The 18,094-nt window shown below is 34.4% G+C and overlaps 1 protein-coding gene across 1 annotated transcript; it reads right to left on the bottom strand.

The window, feature by feature from the left end:
* Window positions 1-203: 203 nt before the first annotated feature.
* Window positions 204-16,434, bottom strand: LOC112038535 (structural maintenance of chromosomes protein 4). Its single transcript, XM_065779581.1, has 23 exons — window positions 16,183-16,434; window positions 15,965-16,054; window positions 15,307-15,408; window positions 14,853-15,029; window positions 13,658-13,788; window positions 13,025-13,103; window positions 12,793-12,950; window positions 12,628-12,703; window positions 12,271-12,399; window positions 12,058-12,202; window positions 10,498-10,628; window positions 10,075-10,227; window positions 9,792-9,981; window positions 9,263-9,396; window positions 8,456-8,614; window positions 3,178-3,486; window positions 2,917-3,093; window positions 2,597-2,680; window positions 2,297-2,506; window positions 2,122-2,211; window positions 1,929-2,031; window positions 602-674; window positions 204-504 (listed from the first exon to the last, which is right to left on the bottom strand). The coding sequence occupies exons 1-23, from the start codon at window positions 16,333-16,335 to the stop codon at window positions 384-386; spliced, it is 3,174 nt and encodes a 1,057-aa protein (XP_065635653.1). The 5' UTR covers window positions 16,336-16,434; the 3' UTR covers window positions 204-383.
* Window positions 16,435-18,094: the final 1,660 nt, after the last annotated feature.

Raw genomic sequence — 18,094 nt, 5'->3', positions numbered from 1 at the left:
GAAAAAAGAAAAAAGCACCACCCATAAATATGAAATGAACCACGAATATTGCGAAGGCATTTTTTCTCAATATATATATATATATATATTGCGAAGGCATTATATTGCATTTTTTTTTTTGAAAGCATTATATTGCATTAATATTATCAATTTAATACCAATCAATTTACCCTTATATTTATCATTAATAAACCATAAGCTAATTGTGCGCAAAAGTAAAAGCTATTATATATAACACATCAACACATTCAAAAATAAATAAGTATTTGATATATGCTGACTCACAGAACCAAATAAATAATTGATTCCATGACAACCAGGTAAATAATTAATTATGACATGGAACCATTAACTAAGGAAAGCCACCAAAAACAAATGCATCATTAGGCAGCTTTTTCACAAACTGCAAAACTACCTGGGTTAATTGTAATGCTCTTAGTGCAATTATCAGTTTTGTAGATCCCAACAAGTCTATCAGCCAATTCAAACATGTTGTTTCTAAGGCTGCAGGTGGCATAAAAGATAACATCAAGAACAGTGTAAGTAAACATGTCAGTAACTACTAACTATAGCAATAAATCCCAGGGGGCATTGAAAGTACCTTATGATTATAAACTGGGCATCCTTTGTTCGGTCCTTCACATAATGCCCCACAATAGAAACATTTTTGAAGTCTGCAAACCATATGGATTGGTAAGTGAATGAAAACCAAAAGAAAGTGAAAATGGAACTTGAGAGAGAGAGAGAAGGGGGGGGGGGGGGGGGGGGGTTTTTGTTTTGGGTGTGGAGGGGGTAGGGTTGGGGGTGGTGGAGGGGCTCATTTTTCCTGACATCTTGTTTACAATCTCTGTGATGGCACAGGTTGACGCTGAAATACAAGTTACAAGACATGAAAAAAGGCATACAAGGAGTTGGAACTGAAGGCAAAGGCTTACAAAAAAAGGCTTGACGACTTGCAAACTGCTCTTATAAAGCATATGGAACAGTATGTCTTTTTGTGGAACTCTTAAGAAGCAGGGGTCTTAATGAACTTGAAACATAACATTGTGTATTGTCGCAGAATTCAGAAAGACTTAGTGGACCCTGAAAAGCTTCAGGCAACCTTGACTGATGAAACTCTTAACGAGCCCTGTGGCCTAAAAAGGGCCCTTGAAATTGTAGCACTTCTGGAAGCACAACTGAAGGAGATGAATCCAAATCTTGATTCTATCTCAGAGTATGACTTTATCTGTTCTTATAAAATTGTTAACCTACTTGAGTTTAATTCTTCATGGCCCTCTGCTAAATTTGCATAATATGATTAATAGATATCGGACAAAAGTATCATTATATAATGAACGAGTTGAGGAACTAAACAAGATCACTCAACAGCGTGATGACATAAAGAGGCAGTATGATGAATGGAGGAAGAAGAGGCATGCATATCTATCTTTACTTTTATGTCTGATTTGTTTTCTTTATATCCTTCTACACAATTTTTTAGTTTTCACTCAACTGGATATGGTACAATAACAGGTTGGATGAGTTCATGGCAGGATTCAATGCAATATCTTTGAAGCTGAAGGAGATGTATCAGGTTTGTGAATAAATCATTCTCCACAAGTTTTAGCTAGATTATAAATTCTATTGTCCTTTTGGGCTCTTTGGTCTTCACATGACACCTTAATGTACATTAAACAGTTTGAATTGCAAGAAATATGACTGGTGTCATTTGTACTCTGGTGCTAGATGTTCTGCCTTTGAAGAACTACACTTTCAATTGGCAGAATTCTTTTCTATGCTCCTTCATTTGCAATCAGTTGGGGCTTTTTATATTTGACACTTCTTGTTTCATGCTCCTTTCCTCTTTATTTATTTATTTATTTTTTTTCCTTGTATTATATGCATTTGCAAGTAATGATTGTACTTTTCCCTCCTAATGGACTTGCCATAGATGATCACACTTGGAGGTGATGCAGAACTTGAGCTAGTGGACTCTTTGGATCCGTTCTCTGAAGGTGTTGTTTTCAGTGTCCGACCACCAAAGAAGAGCTGGAAGAATATTGCAAATTTATCGGGTGGTGAAAAGGTTANAAAAAAAAAAAAAAAAAGAAACTAAAAAGATGCAAGAAAGCACAGTACCTCTGATGCCCGTAACTCATCCACAGTCCTTTTCACTTTGTCATAATTGGATTTTGCATTGTCTAATACATCTTTATGTTCATCGATCAGCTATACAAGGGGGAGAAAGAAATTAGATCATATGGCAGTACAGGAAATTCTTATTTCTTGTGGATTTTTATTAAAAATAAGAAACCTTCTGTGTCTTTTTATAATTCTCTTGAACTGTAAATGCTTTCTGCTCAATTTCTTTGAAAACACCTCCCAATTTTTCCTTTTCCTCAACAAGTCTTTCTTTCTCCTTCTTTGACTCCTCAATCCCTTTAGTCAACTTCTTCATCATTTTTTGGCCAGTCTCTATTTGGACTCTGTGGCGGTTGATCTCTGTGCTCTTTTTATCGATATCCTAACAGTTGGGTAGCATGAATTAGTGCAACTCTCCATTGTAACTAATAACTTGGATGTTTGATTGTTTCATAGTATTTCATATACTTACAGATTGAATCTTATTGACCTTTAACTTTTGTGCTTTCAATCTTTCACCACCAGCGTTCTCTATATTATTCTGAAGCTCCAAAGCCTAAAGCAGAGACAATTAAGCATAAATCAAATAAACTGAGATATCAAAATAATATTTATGCACTGTTCATGTTAGACATGATATATGAAATAAGCAAAAGAACAGGTTAGTAGGGAAGCCAGAACATAAACCACCTACCATGAATGCAACTAGCCTAAATTCTGTTCTGTAGGTAAATGTAATGATTGAGATGCAACAAGCAAGGACAACAAAACATAATAGAGCTCATCACCCACCTTCTCTTTCAGCTCTTTAGACCCTTGTATAAGTTTATCAATCTCCTTTTCTTCTGTAGAAATTATTTTCTTGAGCTCCTCCAACCTATCAAGCTCATCCTTCCTTGGCTGTGATGCAGCCTCCAGTGAATCAAGTTGTTTCTCAATATAACTATGTTGCGAATTCAAACTGTCAATCTGTTGAAGCATAGTTTCCAACACATTATATTCATTTCAAATTTAACTATAAGGTACCTTAAAAAACCCCTAACTGAGCATTACCTCTTTCTGACTTTTAGCTAATTCCATCTCCAGGATAGCAATAGCTTTTTCAGATGCCTGGTAACACCGCACTGCCTCAGCAATTCTTTGGCGGATGCTATTTAATTTTTCAACCATTATAGACAGTTCCTTCTCAGCATTTGCAACAGCTTCTCCCGACACACTGTCAGCTCGAATAGATGTCCCCATTTTGCCACCACGAGGCTTATTTCCCCCACCACTCATTGTACCAGATGTTTCAAAAAGTGCACCATCAAGTGTTACCACACGTCGAAATTCTTTGTTTCCACTGTATGCAATACGTGTTGCCTGAAAATTTGAAAATAGAAGCTGTTTAACAATTTGCCAGACCCAAGTCAACATCAATGTGAAATCTCCAATAAACCATATAAATTCCCAAGTTCTACTTGCACCAATATTGGTTATTTTACCCTCAATATTCAATAACATGGAAACCACCCACAGAAGGAACTTGAAGATTTAACCTAATCAAGAGATCAATGCATATTAGGAATTAATGATAATCCCTTTTGGTATAAAACAGATATAAGTTTCTGATACAAAGTATGGCAGGGCTAAGACACTAAGGGCCTTAAAAAAATGATTTCTTCTCTCTTAAAATATGTTTGCTTACATTGTGGCATATTCCACTTAAGATTCTATCAGCAGTAAAACATCTAAAATTTCCTTCTCATTTGTCTTGGGTCACAGTTGAAAAGGATCTGTCACAAGGTAGATTGTGCAAAAATGTTTTTTTTGGAAAGCACACATAGCCAAAAAGAAATTAAAAAGTTCCAAGCCAACAACTTTAGTAACTCCATGGCAACTAATCCAGATAAACCAAGCACAAGCTACAAAATCAACTTATTATCCACAATGTTAAACTAACAAAACACCAGCTTGCTTTTAGAAAGAAGCTAGCAATTCTTAACACTGCATTTTTTTACAATTTTAAATCAGAAGAATAATCCTAAGATTTAGAAAGAAACTGGAAACTACCTGGTCAAGATCCTTAGCAACAACAGTGTTTCCCAATGCTGCAAAGAAAGCAAGTTTCATTCTTTCATCCTGAACTTTAATTAAATCGAAAAGACGTGGAACTCCCTCTGGAGTGCTTATCTTCTCCTTCAACTTGGGTAAGAATTCAACTTGCTTCTCCTGCAAGAGGAATTTAAATTATAAAATAAAAGATAAATTAGTCATAGTTTTATGAGTCCTCTTCAATTAATAGGAGTATATTATATATGAAGGAAAACGATAATATATATATATATATTCTGTATAAAAAAATTTAAGTGGCCACCAAATCTGAATCATCATTTTCTAAATTTATTGACTCCACAATCCTATTAAAATGAGATAATAAAATTTCAAAACCACTATGACTGCTGTAAGTTTAGGCTGCACATCTCCAAAATTTTAACCACAAACTTTTGTAACATGAACCCAATGAGCAATCCAATAGATCCTACAATATTGAAACATTGTCTCTTCTTACTATCTCAAAACCAGCTAGTAGATTCAATTGTGTGGGAACAATCTATCGTATCATAATTTTAAACTAGAGTGATCTACAAACTGGAGATATCAAAATCATGCACACAGATTCAGCCAACTTTCAGTGAAATAGATTCAAAGACCATGTCATCAGTTCTGAAAATTTTCAGTCAAGTTTTCTAGGATCGAACTGAACCAGTCAAGCTTCCAACTTCTAAGTAAACAAGGTCTTTTAGGTGCTCAAAACATTAAAGTAACTGTTTGGACAGTATAAGTTTCCATATATCATATAATGTGAAATTGGTACCAAAATCATGAAAGTTGCAACACCAAGATTCTCCCTCCGAAGTAGCTCAACGCATGCTTGTGCTGCACCTGCTGTTTCCACTACAATATAATCAAGTCCAGGGCATGCTGTTGATATAGCAACATCATATTTTGCTGCAGGTAGAAAATCATAAGGCAGTGAATAGAAATAAAATTTTCTTTAAAAAAACTAAATATAAAAAAAAATATGGGAATTGATATCACAATATTATTTGATACAGAAAATGTTAAGTTTGTCAATGCATTAAACATGGCAATAATTGGATATGGCGGTAAAGTAATAAAGCCAAACACAATTGTCACAAATCAACAAACACAAATCTCAACTCATATAAATCACATGTATTGTTCTGTATACCTAGGACAAGAACTGCTTTGGCAAAGCAGGTATAAGAAAAGGCATCAATTGATAACAAGTCACGCAAAAATTGGACTAAGGTTATTGTGTGAAGCTTGAAAAGATGGCTAGAAAACAAATATAACGAACTAATAACAAAGAAAAAGACTTACCATCAATAGCACCAAGATCACCCATCCTGCCATATATTCCCTCAATTCGGTTGGACTCCTTGGCCTGCAAGATTGCTTTCAGAACTGATCCCTGACTCTTCTCAGAATCCAGAATAGACTTAAGTTCTGCAACCTTCTGTCTTGCAGATTGTTCAATAGGAATCAGTGCATCCTGTTCTTTGATACATTCCTGCAATAAGGGTTAAGTACTATCGTCATATTCCCTCATGGCGACGCAACAAGTGAACTTAAAATTCAAATTATTTGTCATGAAATTACAAACTTGTTCCACTCTACGAGCTTCCGATGCTTCAAGCTTGTTCTTTTCTATATCAGTTTGAATATTTGTGATGCTTGCAGTTTTTGTTTTTAGTTTTCCCAATATAACATCCACCTGCTTTCGAGCATCTTCAAATGCTGCACAACCAGCTTCATGCTGAAACAGTCAACCATCACTTTCAGCCAACTATATTTTAATATCCACACATCCACTGAATGATTTGACATATTATAGGACCTATTACTTTCAACCAGGATCAATCTACACAAGAAATGAATTCCTTGAAAAAAAAATTGAAGATGCTTAATACAATTTTTTTCCATTTATATGTGAGGAAAAAAAATAATGGGAAACTAACAAGTAGCCAGTGCTTTCATGCATCCTTTAGAATTAATTAAAAAGATACTATCAAAGTACCAAACTCACCTTTTCATTCAAAAGCTTGCTTTCAGTACATGTAACTTCTAGTTTTCCCTTATGTTCAATCAATTGCTTTTCCCAAGGTTCTAATTCAGCACGAACTTTTGCAAGCTCGGCATGATATCTCTCAGTTTCAACTGCTTATTGACCAATCAGGGGTAAGTAACATGTAACTTCTTGTTTCTCAAAAAAATAAAACTGCTTATCGACCAATCAGGGTTAAGTAACATTTTCGATAATTAACTGCACATTCCCATGTCTGCTAGAGGTATGACAGTATCACAATAACTATTTAAAGGGGGATTAACTCTTCAACAAAAGAGTACTGTGGGAGGAATGAATCTTTTCCTAATCAGGTATTGTTTGCTTTGGGAATGGGCCGATCACACATACTATGGTACACCCTTCCTTAGGCCAAGTGCTTATAAGGCAAGGGTGGGAGGCGTCTCTCCCTGATGTGGGATTGAACAAATTCATGAGGGTGGCATCGGCTCCTCGGCCCATTCCAAAAGCAAACAATACCTGATTAGGGAAAGATTCGTTCCTCCCACTAGTACCAATTTCCCAACCAACAAAAAGATAACATACAATACCGAGTATACTTGGAAAGAATAAACAAAAGCAGACATCCGCACCAAAGTCACAAAAGAAACTTATTGGTCCATTGGCTCTCCCCATGGGGTTAAAAGGAGTGATTTTGATTTAAAGTTTTTTAATTTTTGAACAAGGAGTAAATTATGCATTAAACAAGAATCAAAGGTGCTAAAGAGCAATAGCTAACCTGGCACTTCCTTATCCCATAATAACAGAGTGGAAGGTGAGGTAATGGGTTCAAGAACCACTGAGCGTGTGTGTTAGCTTACCAATATAAAAAATAAAAGGAATCAAAGGCCTATATATGTGTATAAACCCATGAAGAGTTCAATATTAATGATACATTAATTTTAGGCAAAAAAAAAAAAAAGCATAAAGCTCATCACCCACCTTCTCTTTCAGCTCTTTAGACCCTTGTATAAGTTTATCAATCTCCTTTTCTTCTGTAGAAATTATTTTCTTGAGCTCCTCCAACCTATCAAGCTCATCCTTCCTTGGCTGTGATGCAGCCTCCAGTGAATCAAGTTGTTTCTCAATATAACTATGTTGCGAATTCAAACTGTCAATCTGTTGAAGCATAGTTTCCAACACATTATATTCATTTCAAATTTAACTATAAGGTACCTTAAAAAACCCCTAACTGAGCATTACCTCTTTCTGACTTTTAGCTAATTCCATCTCAAGGATAGCAATAGCTTTTTCAGATGCCTGGTAACACCGCACTGCCTCAGCAATTCTTTGGCGGAAGTTATTTAATTTTTCAACCATTATAGACAGTTCCTTCTCAGCATTTGCAACAGCTTCTCCCGACACACTTTCAGCTCGAATAGATGTCCCCATTTTGCCACCGCGAGGCTTATTTCCCCCACCACTCATTGTACCAGATGTTTCAAAAAGTGCACCATCAAGTGTTACCACACGTCGAAATTCTTTGTTTCCACTGTATGCAATACGTGTTGCCTGAAAATTTGAAAATAGAAGCTATTTAACAATTTGCCAGACCCAAGACAACATCAATGTGAAATCTCCAATAAACCATATAAATTCCCAAGTTCTACTTGCACCAATATTGGTTATTTTACCCTCAATATTCAATAACATGGAAACCACCCACAGACGGAACTTGAGTATTTAACCTAATCAAGAGATCAATGCATATTAGGAATTAATGATAATCCCTTTTGGTATAAAACAGATATAAGTTTCTGATACAAAGTATGGCAGGGCTAAGACGCTAAGGGCCTTAAAAAAATGATTTCTTCTCTCTTAAAATATGTTTGCTTACATTGTGGCATATTCCACATAAGATTCTATCAGCAGTAAAACATCTAAAATTTCCTTCTCATTTGTCTTGGGTCACAGTTGAAAAGGATCTGTCACAAGGTAGATTGTGCAAAAATGTTTTTTTTGGAAAGCACACATAGCCAAAAAGAAATTAAAAAGTTCCAAGCAGACAACTTTAGTAACTCCATGGCAACTAATCCAGATAAACCAAGCACAAGCTACAAAATCAACTTATTATCCACAATGTTAAACTATCAAAACACCAGCTTGCTTTTAGAAAGAAGCTAGCAATTCTTAACACTGCATTTTTTTACAATTTTAAATCAGAAGAATAATCCTAAGATTTAGAAAGAAACTGGAAACTACCTGGTCAAGATCCTTAGCAACAACAGTGTTTCCCAATGCTGCAAAGAAAGCAAGTTTCATTCTTTCATCCTGAACTTTAATTAAATCGAAAAGACGTGGAACTCCCTCTGGAGTGCTTATCTTCTCCTTCAACTTGGGTAAGAATTCAACTTGCTTCTCCTGCAAGAGGAATTTAAATTATAAAATAAAAGATAAATTAGTCATAGTTTTATGAGTCCTCTTCAATTAATAGGAGTATATTGTATATGAAGGAAAACAATAATATATATATATATATATTCTGTATAAAAAAATTTAAGTGGCCACCAAATCTGAATCATCATTTTCTAAATTTATTGACTCCACAAGCCTATTAAAATGAGATAACAAAATTTCAAAACCACTATGACTGCTGTAAGTTTAGGCTGCACATCTCCAAAATTTTAACCACAAACTTTTGTAACATGAACCCAATGAGCAATCCAATAGATACTACAATATTGAAACATTGTCTCTTCTTACTATCTTAAAACCAGCTAGTAGATTCAATTGTATGGGAACAATCTATCGTATCATAATTTTAAACTAGAGTGATCTACAAACTGGAGATATCAAAATCATGCACACAGATTCAGCCAACTTTCAGTGAAATAGATTCAAAGACTGTGTCATCAGTTCTGAAAATTTTCAGTCAAGTTTTCTAGGATCGAACTGAACCAGTCAAGCTTCCAACTTCTAAGTAAACAAGGTCTTTTAGGTGCTCAAAACATTAAAGTAACTGTTTGGACAGTATAAGTTTCCATATATCATATAATGTGAAATTGGTACCAAAATCATGAAAGTTGCAACACCAAGATTCTCCCTCCGAAGTAGCTCAACGCATGCTTGTGCTGCACCTGTTGTTTCCACTACAATATAATCAAGTCCAGGGCATGCTGTTGATATAGCAACATCATATTTTGCTGCAGGTAGAAAATCATAAGGCAGTGAATAGAAATAAAATTTTCTTTAAAAAAACTAAATATAAAAAAAATATGGGAATTGATATCACAATATTATTTGATAAAGAAAATGTTAAGTTTGTCAATGCATTAAACATGGCAATAATTGGATATGGCGGTAAAGTGATAAAGCCAAACACAATTGTCACAAATCAACAAACACAAATCTCAACTCATATAAATCACATGTATTGTTCTGTATACCTAGGACAAGAACTGCTTTGGCAAAGCAGGTATAAGAAAAGGCATCAATTGATAACAAGTCACGCAAAAATTGGACTAAGGTTATTGTGTGAAGCTTGAAAAGATGGCTAGAAAACAAATATAATGAACTAATAACAAAGAAAAAGACTTACCATCAATAGCACCAAGATCACCCATCCTGCCATATATTCCCTCAATTCGGTTGGACTCCTTGGCCTGCAAGATTGCTTTCAGAACTGATCCCTGACTCTTCTCAGAATCCAGAATAGACTTAAGTTCTGCAACCTTCTGTCTTGCAGATTGTTCAATAGGAATCAGTGCATCCTGTTCTTTGATACATTCCTGCAATAAGGGTTAAGTACTATCATCATATTCCCTCATGGCAACGCAACAAGTGAACTTAAAATTCAAATTATTTGTCATGAAATTACAAACTTGTTCCACTCTATGAGCTTCCGATGCTTCAAGCTTGTTCTTTTCTATATCAGTTTGAATATTTGTGATGCTTGCAGTTTTTGTTTTTAGTTTTCCCAGTATAACATCCACCTGCTTTCGAGCATCTTCAAATGCTGCACGACCAGCTTCATGCTGAAACAGTCAACCATCACTTTCAGCCAACTATATTTTAATATCCACACATCCACTGAATGATTTGACATATTATAGGACCTATTACTTTCAACCAAGATCAATCTACACAAGAAATGAATTCCTTGAAAAAAAAATTGAAGATGCTTAATACAATTTTTTTCCATTTATATGTGAGGAAAAAAAATAACGGGAAACTAACAAGTAGCCAGTGCTTTCATGCATCCTTTAGAATTAATTAAAAAGATACTATCAAAGTACCAAACTCACCTTTTCATTCAAAAGCTTGCTTTCAGTACATGTAACTTCTAGTTTTCCCTTATGTTCAATCAATTGCTTTTCCCAAGGTTCTAATTCAGCACGAACTTTTGCAAGCTCAGCACGATATCTCTCAGTTTCAACTGCTTATTGACCAATCAGGGGTAAGTAACATGTAACTTCTTGTTTCTCAAAAAAATAAAACTCTTATCGACCAATCAGGATTAAGTAACATTTTCGATAATTAACTGCACATGGGATGTGGGAGGAACGAATCTTTTCCCAATCAGGTATTGATCGCTTTGGGAATGGGCCAATCACACATACTATGTTACACCCTTCCTTAGGCCAAGTGCTTATAAGGCAAGGGTGAGAGGCGTCTCTCCCCGATGTGGGATTGAACAAATTCATGAGGGTGACATCGGCTCCTCAGCCCATTCCAAAAGCAAACAATACCTGATTAGGGAAAGATTCATTCCTCCCACAAGTACCAATTTCCCAACCAACAAAAAGATAACATACAATACCGAGTATACTTGGAAAGAATAAACAAAAGCAGACATCCACGCCAAAGTCACAAAAGAAACTTATTGGTCCCTTGTTGGCTCTCCCCATGGGGTTAAAAGGAGTGATTTTGATTTAAAGTTTTTTAATTTTTGAACAAGGAGTAAATTATGCATTAAACAAGAATCAAAGGTGCTAAAGAGCAATAGCTAAACTGGCACTTCCTTATCCCATAATAATGGAGTGGAAGGTGAGGTAATGGGTTCAAGAACCACTGAGCGTGTGTTAGCTTACCAATATAAAAAATAAAAGGAATCAAAGGCCTATATATGTGTATAAACCCAGGAAGAATTCAATATTAGTGATACATTAATTTTAGGCAAAAAAAAAAAAAAAAAAGCATACAAAATAACACCAACTCGAAATTTGTTGAAAATGACAAGGGCATAACCTTTTCACATGGTCAAGCATGAGAAAAGTTAATTCCAATATCCTTACCAACGTTCCTAATCCCACCTGAAAATGATCCTGAGGCTTTCTATAAAATTGTAAGCCAAATCAAACTTCCAAATTCGATTACAATATAAATTAAGAATTTTCCAAAAACAGTTGTACAGGAATACTAAGTTATGCAATACGTGTCAGAGCCATATAAATCATGGATATCAGAGCACAAACTTTAAATATGAGAACTCCATGATTATTTGGGCATCCTTTTAAATGTTAAGCAATTGTTCACCAGTCAAATACTATTTAATAATAAAATAACCAAAACATTATATCTACCATGGGAGATGGCACCATATAAAATAATAATAATAATAATAAAATCCAACTTGAGAATACTTAGTATAGACCCGAGTAAACGCAAAGCAGTGTAATAAGAATCAAAAATTTTAATTAGGGATATAGCTTACAACAAAACCCACAAAAAATGAACAATAATATTTTACCATGGCATGAAACATACATAAACAGTTATAAAGTAAAAACTTAATGTTGCTGCTTTAAAGTGTGATTTGCAACATTACATATTCATATTCTTCATAATTGAAAAGATAAAAACACCTTTAGAATTCTCTTTAATTTCCTCCAAGACTTTCTCCTCATCCAGCAAGAGCTTTTGCAGTTTTGGAATACTTTCCTCAAGTTCCGGGATCAGATTTTTTGAGTTTTCACACTCCTTTTCTAAGTCATTAATCTTTGTTGAATCCTGAAATGGGAAGCCAAAAGTTAAATAATAACTGTGTTCTGTTCAAGTGAACAATGTCTTTCCCATACCTTTTCAAGTTTATCCTCAAGTTTCTTGATCTTTTGCTTCATGTGCTTCAAATCTTCCCGATATTTGACATCCTGCCTTTCAAAATTCTTAAACTCTTCCTTACAGCTTCTGAGTTGATTATCAAGTTCCTAATTATTAAAAAGAAAGGTAAATAGTTGATCATTCAAATAAGATCAAAGTGAATTCAGTAAGATAACATTCAATGCAAACATATCATTTTAAAGAATGGGTGGCACATGGTTTGAAAATCAATATAATAATATAGTGTCCTCACAATGCCACAATCATATACCAACAATATTAATAGGTTCTTGTAAGCATTTGTTTATGCAATATAAGAGCCATATTCTGCTAACCTCTTGTCTCTTCATATACTTGTTATGCACAGTTTCAAGCTCCTCCAATGTTTTATGACTTTCTCGTATGTTCTCCCTGAAACAAGATTTCAAGCTCTTCATCAGATATACTTTTTTTTGTTTCAACTAAACATACATATTTCCAAACATGCCATAAGCATATACCTTTCAGTCTTCAGGTTTTCTTCTAAACTGGCAACATTTGCTTGTAGTTCAACCAATTTTGTATTAGTATCTTCATGAGCCAATTTTGTGGCTTTCTCTTGCCATTTCAAGAGAGACAGCTCTTTCAGCATGTATGCTTCTGCTTCATTCTTCACATCCTGTTGCAGCAAAATATGTGAACAGGATAATTAAACATTGGATGATATAGCAATGTGCAATAATATTTACATACCTCCAAGCTATCTCTCTCTTTCTCGGCTAACTTAACCATTTGTACCACCCCAGACCTGCTCTCATTAAGCGATTCTAGCCTATGAGATACAAGGAAAAGAACATTATCAGTTGTCAGAAAATTGACAAAATGCTATTTTGGGTAATGACTGAATTTGAAAAATATTTATTTCAATAAAGTGGAGCACAGAATGTTACAGCATGTTTGACAGTGGCAGAGAGCATCAAAGATGATCGAAAATAAAGTTTTTTTGGCAGGTAACAGGAAAGGAAATTCATCTAATAAAAAGAAGCAAACAAACCCCAGATTGATAATTGCAGCATCATCTGAAAGGATACATGTTCTCAGCTTAATGATGAACACTGCATATCAAGCTATCACATAAAATGCTCTTTCAATTAATACATTCTAAAGACTGGCTTCCCACAAAAAACCCATTTACAAGTTATACCTTCTATCCTCAACTTTCAAATTTTCAGCTAACTAACAAGAATTATGCCTCCAATTAGCATTAGCACTAACACGAGTAATAGATATAGTGCATCATTAAAAATAGAAAGTTGACGTAGCAAGTAGGAATAAGAGAAATAGAAAATAAACTTTCAACTAAGTTAACACGCAGACTGTACTCACTGCTTATTTGCTTCATCAATTCTTTCGACGTATTTGTTGGTTCCAATTATGTCCTCAAGATATTCAAGAAAACCTTCATCATGGGGTCCCTGAGCTTTTGGCTTCATAAGTGAAATTTGCTCAACTTCACCCTGGCAACAGCCAAGAAGCAAATATTACAACACGTAGAAACAAACATCTTATTCCAAACTACAATCCCTGCATAGTAAGTATCAAACCTGAAGAATCAAAAAACGGTTGTTGTCAAGGTCAACTCCTTTCCCTTTCAATTTCCGGGTAACTTCAGTAAAATTACTTGACCGGTCATTAATATAATATTTAGAGGAGTTATCCCGAAGGGCAACTCGAGTAATCACAAAGTCACTCCCTGGAACAGCTTCATATGTTCCATCATTCTGTAATCATTAAAAATAGCATGAGAAATGATGAAACTGAAATCACTAAAATTTTCCCATTTGCTAACCATGTAGATAAAGATAAACAATTTTAAATATTATTCTAATTACCACATAGAAAAATATATCTCCTTTAAAACAGAGAAAATCAATTGGGTTAGTAAAATTTTAGTATCCTTTCCTCTTAGCATCCTTTTTCAAACAATCAACCAAAAGATAAAGAAAAGTACTTATTAGAAACACGACCCATATATGAAAGATGAAAGCTTTTACCTACCAAATCAATGATCTCCTGGAAGTGTACAGAGACACCTGCACTATCCAAATTTTGGTGATTAGTGGAATTGTGGATGAGCTCCGAAACTTTATTAAGACGCATCTGCACATTTAAGCCAAAACAAATCAGGCACAAAACATGATCCCCCAAACACAAAACAAGTAAACCCAATGTAGTGCCTGTCATATCTCTATAAGTTTCCATGTCACAATTTATAGCCAAAATGTTACTTACTGTTTAGTACCTCATATCTACGCATTAAACCATGACAAATTAGGCACAAAGCATGAAACCCCAAACACAAAACAAATAAAACCCAATGCAGTGTCTATCTTAACTCTATAAGTATTCAAATTCAAGTCACAATTTTTAGCCAAAATGCAACGTAATTTTCCTTAACAAAAGCAGCAAAAACACATTAACTTTATTAACTCTCATCTACACTTAAAAAAAAAAAAAAAAAAAACACGTAGAAACAAACATCTTATTCCAAACTACAATCCCTGCATAGTAAGTATCAAACCTGAAGAATCAAAAAACGGTTGTTGTCAAGGTCAACTCCTTTCCCTTTCAATTTCCGGGTAACTTCAGTAAAATTACTTGACCGGTCATTAATATAATATTTAGAGGAGTTATCCCGAAGGGCAACTCGAGTAATCACAAAGTCACTCCCTGGAACAGCTTCATATGTTCCATCATTCTGTAATCATTAAAAATAGCATGAGAAATGATGAAACTGAAATCACTAAAATTTTCCCATTTGCTAACCATGTAGATAAAGAAAAACAATTTTAAATATTATTCTAATTACCACATAGAAAAATATATCTCCTTTAAAACAGAGAAAATCAATTGGGTTAGTAAAATTTTAGTATCCTTTCCTCTTAGCATCCTTTTTCAAACAATCAACCAAAAGACAAAGAAAAGTACTTATTAGAAACATGACCCATATATGAAAGATGAAAGCTTTTACCTACCAAATCAATAATCTCCTGGAAGTGTACAGAGACACCTGCACTATCCAAATTTTGGTGATTAGTGGAATTGTGGATGAGCTCCGAAACTTTATTAAGACGCATCTGCACATTTAAGCGAAAACAAATCAGGCACAAAACATGATCCCCCAAACACAAAACAAATAAACCCAATGTAGTGCCTGTCATATCTCTATAAGTTTCCATGTCACAATTTATAGCCAAAATGTTACTTAATGTTTAGTACCTCATATCTACGCATTAAACCATGACAAATTAGGCACAAAGCATGAAACCCCAAACACAAAACAAATAAAACCCAATGCAGTGCCTATCTTAGCTCTATAAGTATTCAAATTCAAGTCACAATTTTTAGCCAAAATGCAACGTAATTTTCCTTAACAAAAGCAGCAAAAACACATTAACTTTATTAACTCTCATCTACACTTAAAAAAAAAAAAAAAAACCATCTGCACATTTAAACTAATACAAATACAAATTGGGCACAAAGCAAAAACCCCCCAAAAATCAAACAAATAACAAAATCTAGCATCTTTTGTAGCCCTAGAAAATAATTATAGCAAAAAATTTACATAATTTTCACTAATAAACAAAAGCACCCAAAAAATTCAGATCCAAAGAAGAAAAAAAAAGGTATCACCTGCTTTGCTCGCTTTCCAAATACAAACAGCATTGCATCAATCACATTGCTTTTCCCACTCCCATTTGGTCCAACCACTGCTGAAAAGCTCTAATTGTCCCAAACAAACAAAACAAGCCAAAAATATTTCAAAATTCAATGAAATTTTGAAAATTTATTTTTCAAAAACTTTCCGATCAATTTTTCTCGGCATCCGAACGGGAGGAAAGAACCCTAACCTTGTGGAAAGGACCGACGCGCTGTTCGCCGGCGTAAGACTTGAAGTTTCGCATCACCATCTCTTTGATGAACAGTCTCGGACCTGCTCCGGATCTCCGCTCCGCCGAGCCCGACCCGTCCCCCATCACCTGGTCCTCCGATTCCAACCCCATTCTCCGAGTCAACTCACTGAGTTCCCTTCTTTTTTTCTTTTTTTTGGGTGGTTCCACGAGAAATGGAATTTTGTGAAAGTTTTGAAAATAATGGACAGAGAGAGAGAGAAAAGTATAGAGAAGGAGGTTTTGGCGGGAAACTGAAAAGTATTTATTTTCAAAGAAGAAACTGGTGGGCCGAGTTTTGGGTTCCTAGTGGACTATTCGGATCATGTTTGACAAGCCCAGTCAATGAATTGCTTTTTATTAACAATTCGGCCTGTCTAATGTAATATATAGTAATATATTGAAACAAAGATAAATGTTGGTCACAACATTTTTACCATAAAAATATTTTGGGTAAAATATCATTTTCGTCCCTAAATTATCACAAAAGTTTGTTTTTCATCCCTAAACTTTCAAAAGTTCTATTTTCATCCCTAAACTATCACAAAAGTTCATTTTTCGTCCCTAAACTTTCAAAAGTTCTATTTTCGTCCCTAAACTTTTCCAAACGTATTGATTTTCGTCCCTTCCACATCAGCACTCTGTCAAGCCACGTTAGCACTCCGTCAGAACTTTTGAAAATTTAGGGACGAAAATAAAACTTTTGAAAGTTTAAGGACGAAAAATGAACTTTTGTGATAGTTTAGGGACGAAAATAGAACTTTTGAAAGTTTAGGAACGAAAAATGAACTTTTGTAATAGTTTAGGGACGAAAATGATATTTTACCCAAATATTTTAGATAATAAGTTGTTATTGATTATTACCTGATATTGTCATAATAATTTTATAATTTTGTACATTTATAGTTATAAAGAAATGTACACCATTTTTAAAAGAATGTATATGGTTTTGAGTACACTTTTTTTTTTTAAATGCAAACAATTTTGTTTATTTAATGTATGGATTTTTGAAAGAATAAACACAATTTTGAAGATTCAAAATAAACTATTTTTTTCGAATAATGTACACAGTTTTTATATTTAATCTACATAATTTTTCAAAGTGCCGTACATATTAATTTTATATATTCAACATTTATAATTTTTTTGATATGGGGATAGTTTTCTTAACAAATTACTTAAAATGTTAGATCTATGTCATAAAAATAAACTTTCAAAAAATATATACAATTTTAAACATTTCAAAAAATATACAAAATTCTGTATATATATCAAAAAAATAGACATATGTCAATTTATACAAAATTTCAAAGAATTTTTTCTAGATATTCAATTTACACACATTTTTTTAAAATACTCATCCTATCCACCCATTTAGTAGATCCAGTCTACTTTGTCAGGTCCAGTCTAATGTGATGATGACAAATGGTTAATGACTCTTTGCCGTAGCATTAAGGGAGACAGAGATAGATTCTGTTATCTACATGGAAATGCGTTCGCTTGTCTTGATGACATTGAATGCTAGCTCCACCAGCTTCCTAACTAATCCTTGAGAATCCATTAAATGAGACTTAATAATGCCAGTATATAGCCAGAGTACACGAATAACCAAGAAGAGAATAGAAGAAGAAGAAAAAAAACTATGATGGAGAAGAGAGCTAGTTCTCCGAGTCCCATGGACATCATGGGTGGTTCAAGGGATGAGGAAGATGGGAGTTCTAGTAGTAATGTCACCACCATGCGCACTGCAGAGACCTTGCTTCGTCTAGTCCCTATGACTCTATGCATCGCTGCACTCGTGGTCATGCTCAAGAACTCTCAGACCAACGACTATGGTTCCCTTTCCTACTCCGACCTTGGAGCTTTCAGGTTT

The sequence above is a fragment of the Quercus suber genome, unplaced genomic scaffold (genome assembly GCF_002906115.3).
Source record: "Quercus suber isolate HL8 unplaced genomic scaffold, Cork oak 2.0 scaffold_214, whole genome shotgun sequence".
In the NCBI taxonomy this organism is placed as follows: domain Eukaryota; kingdom Viridiplantae; phylum Streptophyta; class Magnoliopsida; order Fagales; family Fagaceae; genus Quercus; species Quercus suber.
This window is presented reverse-complemented; position numbering and strand designations above follow the sequence as displayed.

Excerpts from the sequence above, each read along its gene's own strand:
- LOC112038535 (XM_065779581.1), bottom strand. The coding sequence starts at position 16,335 with ATGGGGTTGGAATCGGAGGACCAGGTGATGGGGGACGGGTCGGGCTCG. Across the intron at positions 9,397-9,791 it reads TGATCTTGGTGCTATTGATG|CAAAATATGATGTTGCTATA; the intron begins GTAAGTCTTTTT and ends TTCTACCTGCAG. Across the intron at positions 8,615-9,262 it reads TTGCAACTTTCATGATTTTG|GAGAAGCAAGTTGAATTCTT; the intron begins GTACCAATTTCA and ends TTCCTCTTGCAG.